General features: G+C 46.5%; 1 protein-coding gene across 1 annotated transcript in view; it reads right to left on the bottom strand.

Moving 5' to 3' along the window:
• LOC138764078 (collagen alpha-1(XXIV) chain) overlaps positions 1 to 24,875 on the bottom strand; it is a 410,285-nt gene that overhangs the window by 282,475 nt on the left and 102,935 nt on the right. The window contains exons 4-7 of the mRNA XM_069939403.1: positions 24,582 to 24,635; positions 12,360 to 12,413; positions 10,240 to 10,293; positions 4,425 to 4,478 (exon numbers count right to left, since the gene is read on the bottom strand). Coding sequence (XP_069795504.1) covers positions 4,425 to 4,478; positions 10,240 to 10,293; positions 12,360 to 12,413; positions 24,582 to 24,635 — 216 coding nt within the window. The remainder of the gene's footprint in view (positions 1 to 4,424; positions 4,479 to 10,239; positions 10,294 to 12,359; positions 12,414 to 24,581; positions 24,636 to 24,875) is intronic.

A 24,875-nucleotide genomic window follows, 5' to 3' on the forward strand; every position in this document is an offset into this window, starting at 1 on the left:
CAATCAATATTAGGGAAGTTGAGGTCACCCATGTTTGTTTTACACATTTCCAAAATCTGCCTCCCAATCTGTTCCTCAGTATTCCTCCTGCTACCAGAGATTCTGAGGAGGGCCAGGGGGCCTATAGAATACTCCCAATAGAGTAACTGCTCCCTTCCTGTTCCTAAATTCCCCCTGATCCTGTTCATTACCCACCTTTTCTGCAACTGTAATAATATCCCTGGCCAGTAATGCCACCCTCTTCTCTATCCCTTTTAAAACACAAGTTCAGGAATATTCCGAATCTGTTCCTGCCCTGGTGCCAGCCAGGTCTCTGTAATGGTCACTACATCATCGTCACATGTATGTATCCAAGGTCTCCGTTCATTACCCTTATTCCTGATGCTCCATGCACTTTAGTACTTCTACCTGACTACTTTTATACCCTATATTCTGCTTCTCTTTCCTTAAAGCCTCTCTAAATGATAGATTTGGTTTAATTCCATGCACTTTTTCCACTGACCTATCACTCCAGGTCCCATCCCCCTTGCAAACTAGCTTAAACCCACTTGAACCACACTAGCAAACCTTCCCGCAAGGATGTTGCTCCCCCTTGAGTTCAGGTGTGAGCTGTCCAGGTTCCACTTCCCCAGAAAAGATCCCAATGGTCCAAAAAATCTAAAACCCTGCCTCCTGCATCAACTCCTCAGCCACACATTTATCTAATTCTGCAGTCACCATCACGTATCACTGGCAGTGATTCTTAGAATGCTTCACTTCAGATCCTGCTCTTCAGCCTCCTGCCTAGCTCCCTAACCTCACTCTTCAGGACCTCAACCCTTTTCCTACCTATGTCGTTGGTACCAACATGGCTGCTTTCCCTCTAGCACCAGAATGCCATGGACCTGATCAGAGACTAACGGGACCCTGACATCCAGGAGACAACATTCCATGCATGTCTTTCTCATGCCTACAGAATCTCCTGTCTGCCCCCATAACTATAGAGTCTCCTATGACTACACCACTCCTCTTCTCTCTTCTGCGCCACAGAGCCAGGCTCAGTGTTTGTATTTAGTTTGTACCCTTTTAACCTTCCTCATACATCCACCTGTCCAAATGCAATTTAAATGCCTGCCTCTCCCACTTCATTCAAGTCAAGTCACCTTTATTTGTCGTTCATACCACAACCACTAACACAAGGCACAGCAAAGATGAGATAGCGTTTCTCCAGGACCATGGAGCAGATACCCTCACTACCCTCTCTATCGATCAGTTGCCATCAGGTCACATTTAAATCTTTCCCATCTCACTTTGATTCCTCCACCCTGGGGAAAAGCCTGTGATCATTCACCTCATCTTCACCCTTCGTGCTTTTAAAAACCTGTGTAAGATCACACCCTCCTCAGCCCAGTCTCCTACACTCCAGGGAAATCATTCCCAGCCCATCCAGCCTTTCCTTATAACTCAAGATCCCCAGTTCCAGTAACATCCTTGTGTATTTTTTCCATTTTAATGATATCCTACCCGAACCCCTACAATGCCCGACCATTTTTTAATGGCACGTTTCTGAATTAAACTCCATCTGCCATCCCTCAGCCCACATCACCAGTAGATCATTCCCTTGCCTGTCTCAAAAGACCTTCCACATTGTTCACCACACTGCCAATTTTAGGATCATCCACAAACTTATTAATATACCACTTACATATTAAGTCACACAGTCATAGGTGTAAAGTTAGTAGAGCAGGGGGCTAAGAACACAGCCCTGGGATGCTCTGATACTGCTGGAGATTGTGAGATGTTCTTTATCAATTCATAGAACAAACACTACAGCACAGAAACAGGCCTCTTCGGCCCTTCTAGTCTGAGCCGAACCATTTTCTTTTGCCTAGTCCCACTGATGCAGCCAGTCCAGAGCGCTCCTTACCTTTCCCATCCATGTACCTGTCCAAAATATTCTTGAGTGTTAAGATTGAGCCCATATTCACCATTTCAGCTGGCAGCTCATTCCACACTCCCATCACTCTCTGAGTGAAGAAGATTCCCCCTCATGTTCCCCCTAAACTTTTCCCATCTCACCCTTAAACCATGTTGTCTGGTTTGTATCTCACCCACCCTCAGTGGAAAAAGCCGACCTACATTTACTCTGTCTGTCCCCCTCATAAGTTTAAACATCTCGATCAAATCCTCATTCTTTTACAGTCCAGGGAATAAAGTCCTGACCTGCTTAACCTTTCCCTGTAACTCAGTTCCTGAAGTCCTAGTAAATCTTCTCTGCACTCTGTCAATCTTATTGATATCTTTCTTGTAGTTTGGTGACCAAAACTATACACAATCCACCAAATTTGGCCTCGCAATGTCTTATATATCCCAACTCCTGTTCTCAATATTCTCACTATTCTCACTGATTGTGGACAGGAGATCTAGGATCCAATTACACAGTTGAGTGTTGAGACCCAGGTCTTGGATGTTTCTGATCTGTAGTCAATAAAGAGCATCCTCAGCATCTTTGCTCCCACGTCCCAAAGACATTTGGGTCCAAATCATTCATACAAATTCACATTTCACATCAAACTTTTGATTCAACTTAAAAAGCCAGCATTGCAGATCTGTGCCATACAAACTCTCTGGGTGTACTCTGTACAGGGCTCTGAGTCATGGCCATATCACCCAAAGCCCAAGGAATGTGAGGGCCATTATAGAGCATATCTCAGCCCACAGAAATAGTTCTCTAATCGATTCCACTCTTCCAAATCTTTGCAAATGTCTCCTTTTATACGTGTGTATTTCACTGAATACCTCAGAGATCTAATCAGTTATTTTCCATTTATCCTTCATTTGGGATCTCAGTACCACTGCCAGCATTTATTGTCCATCCCTGACTGTCCTTGAGGAGAGGATGCCACATCCTTGCACCATGTAATGCAGGATCTCCGTAGTGCTGGGGGGTGGAGAGGGAACTTAGACCCAGTGACCTCAATCAAATCCCCTTTCAACCTTCTACACTCCAAAGAATAAAGACCTAGATTATTTAACCTTTCCTTATAACTTAGACCCTGTAACCCCAGCAACATTCTAGTAAATTTTCTCTGCACTCTCTCCAATTTGTTGATATCTTTCCTATACTTTGGTGACCAAAACTGTACACAATGCTCCAAGTTTGGCCTCACCAATGCCTTGTACAATTTTAACATCCCAGCTCCTAGACTCAATGCTCTGATTTATAAAGGCCAACATGCCAAAGGTTTCTTCACCACCCTATCCACGTGTAACTTCACCTTCAGGGAACTATGTTCCATTATTCCTAGATCCCTCTGTTCTACTGCAACCTTCAATGCCCTACCATTCACCATTTATGTCCTATTTTGATTAGCCCTACCAAAATGTAACACCTCACATTTATCTACATTAAACTCCATCTGCCATCTTTCAGCCCACTCTTGTAACTGGCCTAAATCCCGATGCAAGCTTTGAAACCCTTCTTCACTGTCCACAGCTCCGCTAATCCACATACTTACTAATTCAGTTTACCACCCCATCATTCTCCCAACACTCCCACCAACTCCCCCAACATTTACCCCCCTCATCCATTCACTGAGTCTAATTAACCCACCAACCTACACATCTTTAGGAGGTGGGAGGAAACTGGACCTTTTTTTGGGGGGGTGGTGGAACCCACGAAGTCACAGGGAGAACATACAAACTCCACACAGTGCCAGAGATCGTGATGGAACCCGGGATCCCGGAGCTGTGAAGGCATCAGCACAGCTCGCTACGCTACCATGCCGCCCAATAGAGAGGGGATCATAGAAAATAGGAGCAGAAGGCCATTCAGCCCTCAAGCCTTCCCCATATTTAATATGATTACGGCTGATCATTGAGCCTCAGTGCCCTGTTACTTCTCCATACCCCTCGGCCCCTTTAGCCACAAGGATCACATCCAACTCCGTGTTGATTGTATCTAACAAACTGGGCTGAGCACCTTCCTATTGTTGGGAGGTCCACAACTTCACACTCTTGAGTGAAGAAGTTTCTCTGGCTCTCAGAGCAGGGATGAGACTGCGGACACAGGGAAGGATGAGGGTGGGTGAGATGTGTGGAGATGAAAGGCCAGGGGACTAGGTTCAGGTTCTTCAAAATTCTTGCTTTCCATGTCAGAGATGCATTGGTGCACATTCCCAGGTTTAAAGCAGGAGGTTGGGTGTATATGAGGGGCAGAAAGTGATGGATCCTTGGACATTTACTCCAGTACCCTCTGGCAGGGTCTGAGAGGAGTCTTGGGGAACTCCCCATGTTGCAACTCTTTGCATATCCGATACTCCCATCCTGCTATCAGCTAATCAGGTGAAAGTGTTGCCACACAAACCATACGACTAGAGCTTTGGGCATGGTAGTATTTCATCAGTCCATTCAGTTTGGAAACATTTAAACAAAGCGCCTTTCACCTTTATCCCAGCCGGGCCTGCTAACCCCATTGGACCCACGGAGCCGGCGTCACCCTGCGGGACAAAGCAAAGGCACATTAGCAATAGCAATGGTACTGCAGGGACTTCACACATCACCGACACGACGTTCAGTCACTGGGCAGTGGCGGGGAGTGGGACCAACCAGATTGGGGTGAACGACATTGATTGACCAATTTCAGCGTCTCCTCCCCTCGACAATTAAAGGGATCAAGGGTCATCAGGAGGTACTGGGATCATGCTGAATGGGCAGCAGGCTTGAAGGGCCAAATGGCCTCTTTCTGCTCTTAATTTCTGTGATTCTATTAATCCCAAGAATTGGGAGAATGAGAGGCCAAGTAAGAAAACTTTGGACAGGGACATGGACAGGAGTGACATGGTCAAGATCAGAGGGACGAGGCAGAAGAGTTCAGCACAGAATAGAAGGGCTGAAGGGCCTGCTTTCTGTAATGATCCATGGTTCTAGGTGATGGATATGTGTTTCTTTGTGCCCTGGGCGAGAAGAAGGTGGTTCCTCAGGATGGAGGACTGGAGCCTCATGATCAATTGTGGACTTTGCTCTTTGACTGAGCCTGTCTGTAACACTTGCCAGAACGTTTGTAATGTCAGCAGTTTTAAAAGGGATAGGAAGGGAACTAAGAGAGGGGGGTGAAGTTGCATTACTGGTCAGGGATAGTATCAGGGCTATAGAAAGGGAGGAGGCTGCAGAGGGAGGGTCCACTGAGTCAGTGTGGGTGGAAGTCAGAAATAGGAAGGGAGCTATCACTGGGCTGGAAGTCGTCTATAGGCCCCCAAATAGACCTCAGGACCCCGAGGAGCAGATCAGCAGGCAGATTTTGGAATGGTGGGAAATACAGGGTTGTGGTTAGGGGTGATTTCAACTTCCCTAATATTGACTGGCACCTCCTGACTGCAAGAGGGAAAGATGGGGCTGAATTTGTCACTGTATTCAAGGATTCCTGACACAGTCTGTGGACCAGTCGACTAGAGGAGAGACCGCACTGGATCTAGTCCTGGGGAATTAACCTGGTCAGGTGCAAGACCTCTTGGTGGGGAGCATTTCGGAGAGAGTGGCCACAACTCCCTGAGCTTTAACATAAAAGCAGGCAAGATGGGAAAGTGTTTAATTGGGGAAGGGCTCTAATTATGATGGGGTGAGACAGGAACTAGGCAGAGTAAATTGGAAACAGATGGTCACAAGAAAAACAGAATTAATGTGGAGGAAGTTTAGGGACCACTTTGTGTTGGGTTTTGGACAGGTTTGTCATACTGAGTCAGAGAAAGGTTGCTTGGAAAAGAGAACCATGGTTGACAAAATAGCTGAAGCAACTAGGCAAGAGGAAGAAGGAAGCAGGAAACGGGAAGGGCTCATGAGAAGTATATGGCAGCCGGGAAGGAACAAGAAAGGACTAAGGAGACCTCAAAAGGGGCATGAGAAGGCCTTGGGATGTAGGATTAAGGAGAACCCCAAGGTGTTATACGCGGATGAGAAGAACAGAAGGATGATAGAATGAAGGTGGGGCCACAAAAAATAAAGGAGGCAACATGTTGAGATGGATGTTATATTTTATATTGTATATAGATATATTTTAATTGGACATGCTGTGGAGTAATGGATTATTGTTTTGAAAGCAATAGATGAACGAACTCAGAAGTTTGGGTCCGGTGACACAGTCTGTCTGAACGCAGTTTGCTGTTCCAAGAGGGTCATCTGGTTTTGCAAGCAGAGAGAGAGAGGAGACCAAACAGGCTTTCTCTAGAGAGAAAGAGAACTGGTTTCTGGAGTCATGGCAAGCTGGCAGCTTGTTTAAATCCCATTTTGAAGATGGGTTGTGAGTTCTGAGTTCAGCCTGTTGAAAACCCGTGTGGTACATGCAAGAAGGAATGGCTGGCTAGAGCGTTTCTCCTGAAATAGGGAAACTAGGAACTCTGTGATGACCTGGGAGAAGAGGTGATCATTTGGAAAACCCTGATGGGGCAAGTTTCTTTGGCAAGACACTGAAGTGACTGATTGGAGGGGAATCAGTTTTTGTGTGTCCAATGAGCAACAAATCTCTCTCTGAAACCAACAAGAATCTTCCTAAGTAGTAACCAATTACCTTTAAGCACCAGAGCCTGGTGAAAATTCATAAATGTTAAATTCTGTGCACAGTATAAGAATTGTCTGATACTGGTGAACTTGAAGGAATGAGAAATGAGATTCGACTGTGAATCCAAGAACTTTTCTGAACTTACACACACATTACATACATGTGCACTGAGATTTAGAAGGGGGGTAAGTTAGGTTAATAGTAATAAGTTAAAGTTTGATCCTGTTTTTGTTTAAAGAAAATTAAAAGTAACTTGTGTTTAAGTAACCATTTGACTTGGTAAATTTCTATTGTTGCTGGGTTTTGGGGTCCTCTGGCCCGTAACAATGTGTCTCGAGGCGGAGGATGTTGGAGAGGTCCTAAATGAATACTTTGCATTAGTATTCACAAGAGAAAAGGATCTTGATCAGGGTGAGGTCGAAATAGAACAAACTTGTCCGCTGGATCATATTGAGATTAGGAAATAGGGAGTGGTGGATTTTCTTAAAAACATTAAGATTACTAAGACTCCGGCCTGGATGAAGTATACCCCAGGTTGCTGTGGGATGGGAGGGAAGAGTAACTTAAAGAATTCTTAAGGACAAGATTTATGAGCATTTGGAGATGTTCCGTCTTCTCAGGGTAATTCAGCATGGATTTGGGAGGGGAAGGTCATATCTCATGAGCCAAATTGTGTTTTTTGAGGAGGAAATAAAAAAAATTGATGAAGATGGATTTTATTAAGCCATTTGACAAGGTTCCTCATGAGTCGTTCAGAAAATTATGAGGCATGGGATCCATGGAACCTGGTTGTGTGGATCTGAACTGGCTTGCTGTAGAAAGAGGGGAGTAGTAGTGGAAGGAAAGTATTCTGCTTGGCGATCGGTGGCTAGTGGAGGGGCCGCAGGGATCTGTTCTGGGACCCCTGCTCTTTGCGATTTTTATAAATGACCTGGATAAAGAGGTAGAAGGATGGGTCAGTACATTTGCAGATGATACGAAGGTTGGAGGAGTTGTGGATGGAGCTGAAGGTTGTCGTAGGTTACAAAAGGGTATAGGCGGGATGCAGAGTTGGGCAGAAAAGTGGCAGATGGAGTTCAATCTGGATAAGTGTGAGATGATGGATCTCGGAAGGATAAACCAGAAGGCTGAGTAGAGGGTTAATGAACAGATACTTAACAGTGTGAAAGTACAGAGGGACCTTGGTGTCCAAATCCACACATCCCTCAAGGTCACCATACAGGTTGATAGGATAGTTAAGAAGGTCTATGGGATGCTGTGATTCATTAATAGGGGGATTGAGTTCAAGTTTCGAGAGGTCATGATGCAACTCAACAAATCTCTGATGAGACCACACTTAAGAGTATTGTGTTCAGTTCCGTGGAAGCTGTGGAGAAGGGGCAGAGGATATTTACCAGGATGTTGCCTGGATTGGAAAATAAGTCTTATGAAGCAAGATTAGCAGAGCTGGGACTTATCTCTTTGGAGCAAAAGTGGCTTAATAGAGGTCTACAAATACACGATCCTTTATCCGGAACCCTTGAGGGACAGTGTGTTCCGAATTTCAGAATGCCAAATTTAATCCTACTCGAATTATGCTGCCGTATCCACCCCCACCCCCTTCCAGTCGTGCTGCCGGTCTCCCCTCCCCTGACTCACGCTGCCAGTCTCTCCCCCCCCACCCTCGCCCACCTGACTCGCACTGCCGGTCCCCTTGCCCGCCCGACTCACGCTGCTGGTCTCCCCCCCTCGCCCGCCTGACTCACGCTGCCAGTCCCTTGCCCACCCGACTCATGCTCCCATCTCTCTCCCCAGTTGCCATATTTTGGAGCTTTCTGGATTTTAGATGTCCAGATAAAGGATCGTGTACCTGTACAAGATTCTGAGAGGCGTAGATAGGGTGGACGGCCAGTGCCTGTTTCCCAGGGCAGAAACAGCAAACACCAGAGGACATATGTGCAAAAGTGAAGGGAGGGAAGTTTAGGCGTTTAGAGACATCAAGGGTAAGTGTTTTTTTTACACAGAGAGCAGTGGGTGATTGGAATACTTGCCGGGGATAGTGGTGGAGGCTGCAACATTGGGGCATTTAAGAGACTCAAGACAGGCACATGGATAGAAGAAAAATAGAGGGTTACGCAGCAGGAAGAGTTCAGTTTTTTAAAAATTTTGGTAGGAATATATGGGACAACACAACATTGAGGTCTGAAGGGCCTGTACTGTCCTGTACTGTTCTATGATCCATCAGCAGAAGGGGCTGAACATGTGTTGCTACCTTTCCTTACCTGCTTCCAATTGACCAGTCCTGAGGCAATTCAATTTCTGTCAAAGGTTTGGAATACGGCCTCCACACAAGGTTTCCCAACCTGAAGCAATGTTTCAGCAGGCAGCACATGCAAGGAGTATGGGGGAGGGAAAGACCACACCTGGATGGAATGGAAACTAAGTGCAGCGAGAGGGGGAGGGCGGGATGGAAAAACAATCAAACCAACATCGATCACAAGCACCACACGAGACCAAGGATGCAACCTCCAGGCAACTGCTCCCTCATACTGACCACACACAGGGAGGGCTCTCTGACGGTAACGTTAACCAGGTCCACCACACACAGGGAGGGCTCTCTGACGGTAACGTTAACCAGGTCCACCACACACAGGGAGGGCTCTCTGACGGTAACGTTAACCAGGTACACCACACACAGGGAGGGCTCTCTGACAGTAATGTTAACCAGGTCCACCACACACAGGGAGGGCTCTCTGACGGTAACGTTAACCAGGTCCACCACACACAGGGAGGGCTCTCTGACGGTAACGTTAACCAGGTACACCACACACAGGGAGGGCTCTCTGACAGTAATGTTAGCCAGATCCACCACACACAGGGAGGGCTCTCTGACGGTAACGTTAACCAGGTCCACCACACACAGGAAGGGCTCTCTGACGGTAACGTTAACCAGGTACGCCACACACAGGGAGGGCTCTCTGACAGTAATGTTAACCAGGTCCACCACACACAGGGAGGGCTCTCTGACGGTAACGTTAACCAGGTACACCACACACAGGGAGGGCTCTCTGACGGTAACGTTAACCAGGTACACCACACACAGAGAGGGCTCTCTGACGGTAACGTTAACCAGTTACACCACACACAGGGAGGGTCTCTAATGGTAATGTTAACCAGGTCCACCACACACAAGCAGGGAAGTACAGCGGGAACATTAAGCAGGTACACCACACACAGGGAGGGGTCTCTGACGGTAACGATAACCAGGTACACCACACACAGGGAAGGGTCTCTGACGGTAACGATAACCAGGTACACCACACACAGGGAGGGAAGTACAGCAGGAACATTAAACAGGTACAACATACACAGGGAGGAAAGTACAGAGGGAACATTAACCAGGTGCACCACACACAGGGAGGGGTCTCTGATGGCAATGATAACCAGGTACACTATACACAGGGAGGGAAGTACAGCAGGAACATTAAGCAGGTACACCACACACAGGAAAGGGTCTCTGAGGTAAGGTTAACAAGTTACATTATACACAGGGAGGGGTCTCTGACAGTAACGTTAACCAGGTACATCACACACAGGGATGTGGGTACAGAGGGAACATCTGCAGATACACCATACAGATGACACACTGTGGTGGAGGTGGAAATGTCAACAAATACACACGACTCTGACTGGCCACGGAACTCCAACAACACCGCAGACCGATTTACCTTTTCTCCAGGAGGTGCTTTGATGGGAAACAAGCCTGGTTCTCCTTTTGGACCCTGATGTGGGAATTATGGATGTATTGATATCATCAAACAGTGGCAAATTCAACTCTCCTCAACTTTCAAGAGTTTTAAATACACAGGTTAATCTAAGATAGTGATTGAACGCACGAAAGACTCTCATTGCAATGAAGCAGACACTGGTACATTGTGTGCAGGCTTTCAAATGGAGTGTTATGTGGACGTCAGTCATATACTTGCCACAGATCCTTGGGCACCCATCAATGACCCACTTACACTAACCCAGCACAGGCCACAGCTTTCTCTGCTGTGGCCACTCGAGTGTTTGTGTAGATGTTGGGAGAGCCTCTACCTCTACCATCCCCACAGACAGTGCATTCCAGGTCTCAACACCCCTCTAAGGATGCATGTGTCTTCTCCGATCCCTCTAAACCTCTACCCCTCCTCCTATATACCACAACAGTACGTTATTTATTAACTGCCTGTAAATCCACAAGCCCAAGCCAACACGAGGGCTCATAACGCAGGCAATTGAATCCAATGACAACAAGCTTCGGAGAATGGCACCACGGCTTTTCTCATTCACTGTACAAGTTCCAGACTCCCACCCACTGGATGTAATGAACTCACTGATCCTCACGTGTGTGGGCTGTGAGAGGGAACCTGAGCACCCCCTCTCCCATGCGGGGAAAACCCCACTTGGTCACAGGCAGACCTTGCATACTCCACACAGACAGCATAGGAGGTCAGGGACTCTGGGGCTGTGAGGCAACGGCACTGTGCCACGCAGACCAGACTGGGCATCTGACCAAGCAGAGAACTCCTCCTCTCATGGGATTTTGCAGCAAACCAGTGGTTTCCAAGTCATCACACAGATGCTACTTGGCATTATCATACAACCAGAGAACATTACAGCACAGAAACAGGCCCATCGGCCCTTCTAGTCAGTGCCAAAGGGGCTCTTTTTTTTCTGCTGAATCTCACTGACCTACACCCAGTCCATAGCCCTCCATCCCTCTCCCATCCATGAGCCTGTCCAAATTCTTCTTAAATGTTAAAATTGAGCCCGCATTCACCACTTCAGCTGGAAGCTCGTTCCACAACCCCACCCCTCTCTGTGTGAAGAGGTTCCCCCTCATGTTCCCCTAAACTTTTCCCCTTTCATCCTTAACCCATGTCCTCTGGTTTGTATCTCACCCACCCTCAGTGGAAAAAGCTGACCTACATTTACTCTGTCTGTCCTCCTTCATAATTTTAAATACCTCCATCAAATCTCCCCTCATTCTTCTACGCTCCAGGGATAGTCCTAATCTGGATATTCCTCAACCAACTCCCTTGACCAATGGCCTAGGATGATCACTGCTCATCCACAGTGTTACGTGTGTGAGATTGATGTGGAGGAGGTTTCCATTGGTCAGCACAACATTCTGGGCTTAAGGGCCATTTCTGTATTGGAATGTTGTCTACACCACCACATGGCAGCACCATGTTCACTAGACAGAGGGTCCCAAGTGTGCAGCACACCCTCAGTACCCAAGTGTTAAGATTTTGTAAAATTTAAATGTAGACATACAGCACAGTAACAGGCCATTTCGGCCCACAAGCCCATGCCACCCAATTACACCCAATTAATCTACAACCCCCAGTACGTTTCAAATGGTGGGAGGAAACGGGACTGCCCGGGAAAAACCTAGCAGACATGGAAAGAACGTACAAACTCCTTACAGACAGCACCAGATTCGAACTCTAATCCTTATTTCTTTCTCTCTCTCTCTCCTTCTGCCCCCTCTCTCTTATCTCCTCCTTCCCCCACCCCTCCCTCCACACTGTTGTCTGGGCTCAAACCATTTCAACTTGCCTCCTTCCACCAGGGTCCTGGCTTCCGAAGGAGTGACCCCTGCCCCGCCTGGACAGCTGCCGCCCCCTGATGTGAATTCCCCATCTCTCTTCACCAAACGACTGCTGTAAGGTTCACATCTGGCCAGGCCCATCACTGTCAATAACAAGTCAACAGGGCGGGATTGCTGAGACTTCAAAGGGTGGCTACACATGGAAAGCGGCAGGTTAGAGACACAGACAGATGGCTACAGAGTTTCACATACCTTCGGGCCCGGCAATCCTGCCAATCCGGGCTTCCCATGGGGTCCAGGGTTCCCCTGCAGACACAAGGAGACGACATGATGCTGAATCCCATTAACATTTTGAAAAATGATTGCACTTACTTTGTGTTAAACAAAAACGACATTTGGAATTGATAGAATTCTCTCTAATTTATTGCCCTCATGCAGCTTGGAAATTAGAATCAGCTTTTCCGGCTCCATCAGAGAATCAAGGAAATCCATCAGTATCTACTCGTTAGCTTCGGATAAACACAGGGCAACATCTCCAGAAGCAGGTGCGTGGCAGGCATGTTCAGCTCAATAAAGGAGAAGGGGAGGAGAGAGCGAGACGGGGGCGGGGGGAGGGGGGGGAGGAAGAGAGAGAGAGAGGAAAGTGGAGGGGAGAGAAAGGAGGGAAGGAAAAAGAGAGGGAGAGTGGAAAAAAGGGGGAAGGGAGAAATAGGAGACTGGAAGAGAGGAGAGAGGGAGGGGAGATGAAGGGGAAAGGAGAGAATGCGAGGGAGAAAGTGAGGAAGGAAAGAATGGGGGGGAGGGGAGATCAGTGTCAGATTGTTGTCAGTGGGTTGGTACATGACCATCTTGCCTTGGACTCAGCTCCACTTACCTGCCTGTTCCCCAGAACCCTTCATTCCTCTACAATGCAAAAATTCTAACTGCGTCTTAAATATATTCAATGAGGTGGCATCCTATACCTTCCTTGGGCAGAGAGTTGCACAGTATCTCTGTGGCTGTCATTCTTACGTGAGATACTCTCTGGGATCATTCTTTCTGGGGGGCCACAGCACTTTATGTAGAAGCCTTGTTTTCTTTTCCCCTCGTAACAAAATATATTTTTATGGGTCTTTTTTAATGTAATGAGTAACTGGGAAACAAAGGAAACCAAAACTTGACTGCTTCACAGGGAAGGGGGCATAAGCATTGGGCAAAGTCCTTGGTGGGTGTCGGGGATGGGGGGGTGATGGCTGAGAAAAGGTTGAGAATGGCTGCTCTTTGGGAGGTAGACTTGGTTTTCTGAAAGCCTTGCTTCTACATTCTGCAACTCAGTGATTATAATTTCAATGGAATGTTTGAAGGATTCACCGTGATTTATGGATGTTAAAGACTTGGCCTTGAGTTGACCTGCTCTGAGGCAATGCAAGGTGGTGAGTGAGGTCACAGACAGCATTCCCTTCTACTGAATGTCAACTGGTGATTGACTGACGAAAGCTGACATTCGACCACATCAGAAACAAGTCCGTGCACATCACGTAAAGTAGCTCTTCTTGTCTGCCAGGAAGATCCAAACACCCTTGGAAAGGTGTCCCTCTCCTTTGTCTCGATCAATTCCCTTCACATGGGGACATTGGCCAGTCAACCCTGCATTGACCTTTCAAAATGTTAAATGTACTGACATGTACTTTTGCTCTTTTCCTTTGGTAACAATCAGAATCATTCTCCCACTGACATTTAAGGCTCGCTTAGTGTTCGCAGAAAAAACCTCTCAGTTGTGAACCACAGTGGTTTAACTCTTCGAGCACTGGTATCAATTAGCAGGTGCAAGAATTAAACTTCAGCAATTGATTTGTCCACGTTAAAACGTGGAGCTTCGCTTATAGAACACTACAGCACAGGAACAGGCCCCAGTGGCCCTTCTAATCTGTGCTGAACCATTTTTCTGCCAAGTCCCACTGACCAGCACCCAATCCATAGCCCTCCTTACCTCTCCCATCCATATACCTGTCCAAATTCTTCTTAAATGTTAAAATTGGGCCCTGATTCACCACCTCAGCTGGCAGCTCGTTCCTCACCCCCACCGCTCTCTGTGGAGAAATTCCCCCTAAACATTTCCCCTTTCACCTTTTAACCCATGTTCTCTGGTTTCCACTGACCCTCAGTGGGAAAAGCCGATCTACATTTACTCTGTCTGTACCCCTCATAATTTTAAATACCTCGATCAAATCTCCCCTCATTCTTCTACACTCCAGGGAATAAACTCCTCACCTGTTTAACCTTTCTCTGTAACTCAGTTCCTGAAATCCAGACAACATCCTAGTAAATCTTCTCTGCATTCTTTCTATCTTATTGATACCTTGTGTTCAGGAAAGTTTTTTAAATCAATATGGAGAGATACAAACTAGAGAGAGTGCAATACTGGATCTTCTTTTATGGAACATATGTGAAGAAGTATGTGTAGGGGAACATTTTGGTTCCAGTGATCATAATGCAATTACTTTCAAGTTAATTATGGAGAACATCTCTGATATTCCTTGTTTCTTATAGGTCTCCTTTTTACGAACCAAGTTTCCAATATCCCTTGAAAACTATGGCTCTCTCAAACTTTTGACTTGACCTTTTATCCTGACAGGAACAAAGATTTTGTACCCTCAAAATCTCCAAATTTGACCTCACCAATGTCTTATACAACTTTACCATAACATCCCAACTTCTGTACTCAATACTGTGATTTATGAAGGCCAAGATGCCAAAAGCTCTCTTTACAACCCTCTCCTCTTTGAGGGAATTATGCATCTGTATTCCCAGATCCCTCTGTTCTCCTACACTCCTCAGTGCCCGACCGTTCAGTTCTCCTCCCAATCTCAGTTCCTGGATCTTAAGTGCAGCTGAGGATGAGAGAGTGACTGTGGGTGGCTAGCTGGCTGTGTGGAGTTTGCACATTCACCCCCCCCCCACCCCCCCATAGTGCTGCAGTTTGGGTCGGTGGGCTAACCAGCATTGTTCCCAGTGTCTGGGTGGGGGAGAATTAGAGGGGAGTTTATTGTCATTCACACAAGCACAAAACATGGTTGGCGTAGCAGTTTAGTGCAATCCTGTTATAGCGCCATCAACCTGGGTTCGAATCCCGTGTTCTCTGTAAGAAGTTTGTACATTCTCCCAGTGTCTATGTGGGTTTTCCCCAGGGGCTCCGGTTTCCTCCCATTGTTCAAATATGTACCGAGGTGTTGTAGGTCATTTGGGGTATTTGAGTGGCACAGGTTCATGGGCCAGAAGGGTGTGTGTGTCTTCATTTTAATTTTAATTAAAAGGAGATGATTGCAGACTTCAGGAGGAAGTCAGGGGAACACGACCCAGTTCTCATCCGAAGGTTCAGTAATGGAAAGGGTCAAGAACTTCAAATTCCTGGGTGTCAACGTCTCTGAGGATCTGTCCTGGAGCCTCCACGTTGATGCAATCACAAAGAAGACTCGACAGCGCTATACTTTGTGAGGTGTCTGAGGAGATTCGGTACGTCTCCGACAACTCTCATAAACTTCCAGAGGTGTCCTGTGGAGAGCATTCTGGCTGGTTGCATCACTGTCAGGTATGGAGATGCCAACTCTCAGGACAAGAATAAACTCCAGAGGATTGTTAACATGGCCTGTAACATCACAGGCACCAGACTTCACTCCATCGAGGACATTGACATAAGGTGGTGTCTTAAAAAAGCAGCCTCTATTCTCAAAGACCCCACCACCCAGGCCGTGCCCTCTTCACTCTGCTACCATCGGGGGAAAAGGTCCAGGAGCCTAAAGACGAGCACTCAGCAGCACAAAGGCAGCTTCTTCCCCTCTGCCATCAGATTCCAGAATAATCATTGAACCAAAGACACGGCCTCACTTTTTGTGCACAATTATTTTTTTATATAGTAATGTTGTAAGATGGTTATGATATGAATGTTTGCTCTATGATACTGCCGCAAAACTGACACTCCAAAACCCTTGCTTGCTGCAGCTCCACGTGTCTATTAAATACACCAACATAAAACTTGGAACAATACAGCCCTGTACCTCCCCTTTGGCCCTCAAGGTTGTGCCGACCCATACATTCCTTAAAAAAAGTACTAAACCCTTTCTACCCCGCAATCCTCTATTCTGCTTCCATCCATGTGGCTGTCTAAGATGCCTTAATGTTTCAGCCTCCACCATTAACAAGTTCTAAATATGAACTAAGAAAAACAAAAAGAAAATAAGCATTAAAAGATGGACAATTTTTCAGTTGCAGGCAGTTGGTGCCAACAAATAGTGGTTTTACAATTGTACAAATAGAGATAGTGTTGGAGTAGTATGGGGAGATTCAGAGTCTGATAGCTGTTGGATAAAAACTGTTCCTGAAGCTTGAGGTGCTGGTCTTCAAGCTTCTGTACATTTTGCCCAAAGGGAGAGGTTCTGACCAGGGGGATGAAGGTCCTTTATGATGTTGACTGATGGTGTTGGAATGACTGGGAATGTGGGAAGAACCCAGTGGGATTTTTGTAGGATTCGTGTGAAATGGTGGGCACTGTTGCTGTGCTTGTCTTCACTGGTCACGACGTTGAATAGAAAAGTCGGGAAGTCATGTTAAGATCATACTGCATTCAGTTCTGGTCGCCCCATTGCAGGGAGGTTGTGGAGGCTTTGGAGAGGGTGCAGAGGAGGGTCATGAAACACAAAAGTCTGCAGATGCTATGATTGTAGTTAAAATACAGAAATGCTGGAGGAGCTCAGCAGGTTTCTCAGCACCCATAGGAGATAGAACTATACTACCAACATTTCAGGCCTGAACCCTTTCTCAGGGCGTGGCGAGACCCGCTGAGTTCCTCCAGCATCTCTGTGTTTTCACCAGGATGTTGCCTGGATTAGAGGGAATGAGCTATGGGAAGAGGTTGGACAAACTGGGGTTGTTTTCTCCGGAGCATCAGAGGCTGAGAAGAGACCTGACAGAAGTGTATAAAATTATAAGAGGCGACAGTCACCGATCAGGACTGCAGTTCGAATCCCACACCGTCTGTAAGGAGATGCATGTTCTCCCCATGTCTGTGTGGGTTTCCCGGTGGGGGGGTGGGGGCTCTGGTTTCCTCCCACCCCTCAAAGCGTACCAGGGGTTGTGGGTTAATTGGGTAGCACAGCCTCGGGGGCCTGTAACTGAGCTGTTACCAATTTAAAATTTAAGCTCAGCTTTTGAAAAGATCAAATTAAAACTGAGAGAGGTCCATTACTGGAGCAGGTCCGACAGACCCTCCCATAACTGTGGCTGCACCTCTGAAAAGTCCATCTACTGGGCAGGTCCAAGAGTCTTTCACACACCAGTGACTGCATCTCTGAGAGATCCATCTCCTTGGCAGGTCTGAGAGACCCTCACACACCAGTGGCTGCACCTCTCAGAGGTCCATCTCCTTGGCAGGTCTGAGAAACCCTCACACACCAGTGGCTGCACCTCTAAGTGGTCCATCTCCTGGGCCAGTGCGAGAGTTCCTCACACACCAGTGGCTGTTGATCTAAGGACAGCATGGGAGGTGCACGGGAACATTATCTCCCAGAGTCACATACCATCCTATCCTCAATATCTCACCGCTCCATCGCTGGATGGGGTTCCTGTAGCTCCTCCAACAGGACCAAGAATTCTTCACCAGGATACAGTAGTGCAGTGGATGCAACTGATGGTTCCCGGTACCAGAATCCAAGATGATGTCTGTGTGGAGTTTGCACATTCTCCTTGTAACCTACTGGGCTTCCCCTGGGGGCTCCAGTTTCCTCCCACATCCCGCAGGCACACGGGTGGGTGAGTTTATTGTCCCCAGTGTGCGGATAAGGGGGAGAATCTGGGGAGTTAATGAGAATATGGGGAGAATAGGTGACACGGAAATTCTTTGGGACATGGGAGGAATCTGGAGCCCTCAGGGGAAATCCAAGAGGTAACAGGGAGAACATGCAAACTCCAGACAGACAGCGCTAGAGGTCGAGATTGAACCCGGGTCTCTGTAGATCACTTGAGGAGATTGGTTTAAGGTGAGAGGGAAAATATTTGAAGATTTACCAAGCAAGATATTTTTGGTAACTGAGCTTGGTGGATTAGAAACATAGAAACATAGAAGATAGGAGCAGGAGTAGGTCATTCGACCCTTCGAGCCTGCTCCGCCATTCAACGAGATCATGGCTGATCTTAAAGTTCAGTACCCCGTCCCCGCCTTCTCTCCGTAACCTTTAATACCGTTATACTGAAGAAATAGATCTAATTCCCTCTTAAATAGATTTAATGAACCTGCCTCTACTGCCCTGTGCAATGAATTCCACAGATTCACCACCCTCTGGGTAAAGAAATTCCTCCTCATCTCGGTCCTAAATGGTTTGCCTATTATCCTCAAACCATGGCCCCGGGTTCTGGATTTTCCCATCCTTGGAAACATCCCATCTTCATCCATTCTGTCAAGTCCTGCCAGAATTTTATACGTCTCTATGAGATCCCCTCTCAATCTTCTCAACTCCAGCGAGTACAATCCCAATTTGCGCATTATTTCCTCATAAGTCATTCCTGCCATTCCAGGTATCAGCATGGTGAATCGCCTCTGCACTCCCTCCATTGCAAGAACTTCCTTCCTTAGATAAGGTGACCAAAACTGCACACATACTCCAGGTGGGGTCTCACCAAGGCCCTGTACAGCTGCAGTAAGGTATCCTTGTTCCTATACTCAAACCCTCTTGATATGAAGGCCATCATACCATTTGCCTTTTTAACCGCCTGCTGTACCTGCATGCTTGCCTTCAGAGACTGGTGTACAAGTACCCTTAGGTCTTTCTTCACTTCCCCATCTCTTAATCTATTGCCATTCAAATAGTAATCTGCCCTCCGGTTTGTATGACCAAAGTGGATAACCTCACATTTATCCACATTGTAGTGCATTTGCCATGTATCTGCCCAGTCCCCCAATTGATCCAAATCACACTGGAGCTTCCTGTCTCCCTCTTCCGTGCACACAACCCCTCCTAGCTTAGTGTCATCTGCAAATTTGGAGATATTACATCCAATCCCCTCATCCAGATCATTAATGTAAATTGTGAACAGCTGGAGTCCCAGTACAGATCCCTGTGGCACCCTACTTGTCACCGCCTGCCACTCAGAAAACGAGCCATTTATCCCAACTCTCTGTCTTCTACCTGCCAGCCAGTTCTCAATCCACATCAATACTTTGCCCCCAATCCCATGAGCCTTGATTTTGGAAGCCAGTCGTTTATGCAGGACCTTATCGAAGGCCTTTTGGAAGTCCAGGTACACCACATCCACTGGCTCTCCCCCATCTATTTTATCTGTCACCATCTCAAAGAATTCCAATAGATTTGTCAAGCATGATTTACCTTTAGTAAATCCATGTTGACTCCGTCCGATCCCTTCTCTGCTAGTCATATGCTCCGCTATTACATCCTTAATAATGGATTCCATCATTTTGCCCACTACTGATGTAAGGCTTACCAGCCGATAATTTTTCCGCTTTTTCTCTACCCCCCTTTTTAAATAGTGGGGTAACATTAGCTACCCTCCAATCCATGGGTACTGATCCTGAGTCTATCGAGTTCTGGAAAATAATTCTTAAAGCATCTGCTAGCTGAATGGCCACTTCCTTGAGTACCCTAGGATGTAGATTATCAGGCCCTTGGGATTTATCTGCCTTCAATCCCATCAATTTCCCCAAGACCATGTCCTTAGAGATACTGATTTCTTTCAGTTCCTCCCTTGCATTAGTCTCTATGTTTCCCAACATCCTTGGGATGTTATTTGTATCCTCTCTTGTAAAAACAGAACTAAAGTAAGAATTTAATTGCTCTGCCATTTCCTTATTCCCCATTATATATTCCCCTGATTCTGACTGCAAAGGACCTATTCTGGATTTCACCAATCTTTTCCTCATGACATATTTATAAAAGCTTTTGCAGTCAGTTTTTATATTTGCCGCAAGCTTCCATTCGTAATTTATTTTTGCTCTCTTGATTAATCCCTTTGTCCTCCTTTGATGCATCTTGAACTGCTCCCAGTCTTCGGTTGCGGTACCTTTTTTGGCCAATTGATATGCTCTCTCTTTGGACCTAATACTGTCTCTAATTTCCCTTGTTATCCACGGTTGAGTTACCTTATTTGGTTTATTTTTATGCCAAACCGGTATAAACGATTTTTGCAATTTCTCCATTAGATCTGTGAATGCTTTCCATTGTCTATCCACAGTCAACTCCCCCATAAACCACCCAATCAATCTTACTCAACTCCCGTCTCATACCATCATAATTCCCTTTATTTAAATTCAGGACCTTAGTCTCGGTTTTAATTTCATCACTCTCCATGTTGAGTGAGAATTCCTGGAAGTAAAAGCACAGAAATGCTGGAGGAATCCAGCGGGTCCCACGGAGATGGGGGGGGGGGGGGGGTGAAGGCGGCTTCTGGTATGTTGGCCTTTATAAATCATAGCATAGAATACAGGAGCCGGGCGGTGATGTTGAGACTGTTAAAGCTTTGGTGAGGCCATGTTTGGAGTATTGTGTGGAGTTCTGGTCTCCAAATTGTAGGAAGAATATCAATAAGGTTGAGAGGGTGCAAAGAAGGTTCATGAAAATGTTGCCTGGATTGCACTACCTTGAATTAAGAGAAAGACTGAGTAGACTGGGACTTTATTAATTGGAACATAGAAGGTTGAGGGGATTTGATAGAGGTATTTAAAATTATCAAGGGAATAGAGTAGATGTGAATAGGCTCTTTCCCCTGAGGGTAGGAGAGATTGGAACAATGGGTCATAATTTAAGGGTTAGAGGGCAAAACTTTAGAAGTAATATAAGAGGAAGCTTCTTCACCCAGACAGTGGGGGCTGAGTGGAATGATCTTCCGGACGAGGTAGTTGCAACAGGGTCAATTCTATCATTTAAGAGGAGGTTAGATGAGTACATGGATGTGAGGGGGTTGGAGCGTTATGGGCAAGGGAGTGGGTAGGTGGAACTAGTGAAGTTAATGTAAATTGGTGCGGACTAGAAGGGCCAATATGGCCTGTTTCCGTACTGTAAATTGTTATATGGTCTCATAGCGTCCATAGGAGGTGAAGACAATGTTTCCGACTGAGCCTTTACTCAAGGATTTTTACGACAATCACAGTGCCTGCAAACTTTCATGTACATACCTTGATGAAGGACTCAGGCCTGAAACAATGGTAATACATCTTTACCACAACCCTCCAACTATCAATTCACAGTGGATTCCATGGATCTGCACCCTCTCCATCAGTCTATCATATGAGGGACCTTCACATGTGACAAATATGATGGTTTCCATAGAACATTACAGCACAGTACAGGCCCTTTGGCCCATATTGTTGTGTCGACCGTAGAAACCTAATGAACAAACTAACCCTTCCTTACCTCATACCCTTTACCCCACAAGATAAAATGAGACAGGGTTACAGGTACAAGCTTGCTCCATGATAAACCCATTCTCAACGCAGGATTCCAGGCACAAAACAAACAGAGGGCCCCCATCACCCTGGTCACAACCTCTTCTCACTGCTCCCTTCGGGCAGAAGGTACAGACGACTGAAGAGCAACACCTCTAGGTTCTGGAACCTCCACATACTACCCTAACCATAAGCTACCACCAATAGATTTAACTTGTTATTTAATTTGGAGATACAGCACAGTAGCAGGCCCCAAGAACACCAGAACCTAACAAACAGGAACAGGAGTCGGCCATCCAGCCCGTCGAGCCTGCTCCACCATTCAATGTTAGCATGGCTGATCTGATGATCGGCTTCTCTCCACCTCCCTGCTTTTTTCCCATAACCCTTAATTCCCCGACTATGTAAAAATTGACCCAATTTTGTCTTCAATATTTATGGAGGTCGCTTCCACTGCTTCAATGGGCAGTGAATTCCACAGATTCACCCCCACACCCCCCGGAAAAGCAGTTCCTCCTCATCTCCATCCTAAATCTACTCCCCTGGATCTTCGTCCTCTAGTTCTGATCTCTCCCAGCAAGGGGAACAATTTATCTACTTCTATCTTATCTATGTCTTTCATAATTTTCCATATTTCCATAAGAACTCCTCTTATTCTTCTAAGTTCCAGCAGGTACAGTCTCAGACAACTCATTCTCTCCTCATAGGCCAACCCCCTCATCTCTGGAATCAACCTAGTGAATCCCCTCTGTACGGCCTCCAAAGCCAGTCCATCCTTCCTCAAGTAGGGAGACCAGAACCGCATAGAGTTCCCCAGATGCGGCCTCACCAGGACCTTGTACAGTTGCAGCAGAAACCTCCCCACTCCTAAATTCAACCCCTTCTGCGGCGAAGGCCAATGTTCCATTTGACTTCTTAATAGCTTACTGCACCTGCAAATCAACCTTTTCTGCACAAGCATTCCCAAGTCCTTCTGCACAGCAACATGTTGCAATTGCTTGCCATTTAAGTAATAATCTGATCTTCCATTGTTCATTCCAAAGTGGATAACCTCACATTTACCAACATGGACCTCCATCTGCCAGACTCCATCCTTGCCCACTCACTTAACCTATCTATATCTCACTACTGAATCTTTGTATCCTCCGCACAATTTGCTGTTACATTCAATTTAGTGTCATCAGCCAACTTAGATGCGCTCAACTGTCCCCTCTTTCAGATTATTGATGTATATCATGGACAGTTGTGGGCCCAGTACCCCACTCACCGCTGATTGCCAACCAGGCAAATAGCCCTGTGTCCCAACTCTCTTCTTTCTATTGGTTAACCAATCCTCTATCCATGCTTCACCCCCAACTCTATGCATCCTTATTTATAAGCCTTTTATGCGGCATTTTATCGAACACCTTCTGGAAATCCAGTAAACATCCATCTGCTCCCCTCTATCCACCTCGCTCATTATACCCTCAAAGAGCTCCAATAAATTTGTCAAACAGGACCCTTCCTTTGTTGAATCCACGCTGCGTTGCTTGACGGATCCATTTTGCTCCATGAGCCTCGCTATTTCTTCTTTAACGACAGCTTCAAGCATTTTCCCCAACTACAGATGTTAAACTAATTGACTTATGGTTCCTTGCTTTTGGCCTACATCCTTTTTTGAACAGTGGCACAACATTCATCATCTTCCAATCTGCCAGGACCTGCCCAGAGTCAGAAAATGTTGGTAAATTATCACCAAAGCCTTGACCATCTGGCCCACGAGTCTGTGCCGCCCCCCAAACACCCATGTGACCAATTAACCTACTAACTAGTATGTCTTTGGATTGAGGGAGGAAACCACAGCACCCAGAGGAAACCCACGTAGATAAAGGGAGAATGTTCAAACTCTTTACTGACAGTCCTGGATTTGAAACCAGATTGTTGGTGCTGTAATAACATTGTGAGAACCGTTTCGTTATCCATACTGTGTCCAAACTCTGCGCATATTTTTGAAGCATTGCTTTATTTCCTGGCTAACTGCAACTGTAAATATTAAATTACCTTTCCTTTTATATATTTATCCCATGGCACGTTGTGGTAATTTAACCTATAGTAGTTGGTTTACCTGATGTACCTGTGTGGCAGTAGCAAGTAAGAATGTCAGTGGATCTATACATTGTACTCATGAATATGACAATAAATTCATCTCAACCTCATGGGAACTGATCACCAATCACAAAGCGTTATTGGGAAAAGAACCAACAGATTGGGCAAAGAGTGAAACAACTTTGAGGAGGAAACTGAAAAAGAGAGATTGAGCTAGGAAATTCCATCACCGAGGTCCAGGCATCTGAGGCCATGCCTGCCAGCAATGGAGCATTGGGACTAGGATCGATCAACAGGGCAGTGTTGCAGGAGGTCAGGAGACAGATAGGTCAAAGCCAGAGAGAGCAAGGACAGACCCAGGACACAGGTCTGGTCGGTGAACAGAGAGGAAGGAGCAGCAGAGTATGGATGTGGAGGGAGGCAGTTGGAACTCCAGCCATGAGTCAGAGGTCAGAGGCAGGTTGAATGCTTCAGCGAGAAGTGCTCTGAGGGGAGAAGGGGAATGTTATCAGTTGTAAAGGGAGTCATCATGGTCCTGTGGGTGGAACGAAAATGGCAAAGAAAGGCAGTATTGGGGTTTGCGGCACACACCAAGCAAGCCCAGAGATTAGATCACTGGGGGATTTACAGAGGAGGGGTGTGTGGACTGGATCACTGGAGGTTTAAAGAGGAGCAGTGTGGAGACTGGATCACTGGGGGTTTAAAGAGGAGGGGTGTGGAGACTGGATCACTGGGGGTTTAAAGAGGAGCAGTGTGGAGACTGGATCACTAGGGGTTTAAAGAGGAGGGGTGTGTGGACTGGATCACTGGGGTTTTAAAGAGGAGGGGTGTGAAAAATGGGGAACTGCTATAGAAGGGACAAGTCCTGGGCAGGTCAGCCGTGATATTGAATGACAGTATAAGCTTGAAGGGATGAGTGGCTTCCTGTTTCCCCGTATGTGTGGCATGTTCTTGCTACTTACCCGCTGTCCTCGCCGCCCTCGTGGTCCCATAGGGCCGGGTAATCCTGGAGGTCCCTTCAAAAACAAAACAAAACAGTTAAAGTTCTCCTCAGGTTCCACAGAAGCTTTCCACCCCTCTGCACCACCTTGTTCTGCTGACCAGTCTTGGTCCCGCTCCCCCTTTCACTCCATCTCTGCCCCTCCGTGGGACCAGATCCCATATTCCCACTGGTCTAATTCAACGTGTGTCCACACTCTTCACCCCTCCCATCAGGAAGGAGAATCACCAGTGTGAAATTGCACACCACCTTTCCT

This window comes from Narcine bancroftii, chromosome 5 (genome assembly GCF_036971445.1).
Source record: "Narcine bancroftii isolate sNarBan1 chromosome 5, sNarBan1.hap1, whole genome shotgun sequence".
Taxonomy (NCBI): Eukaryota; Metazoa; Chordata; class Chondrichthyes; order Torpediniformes; family Narcinidae; genus Narcine; species Narcine bancroftii.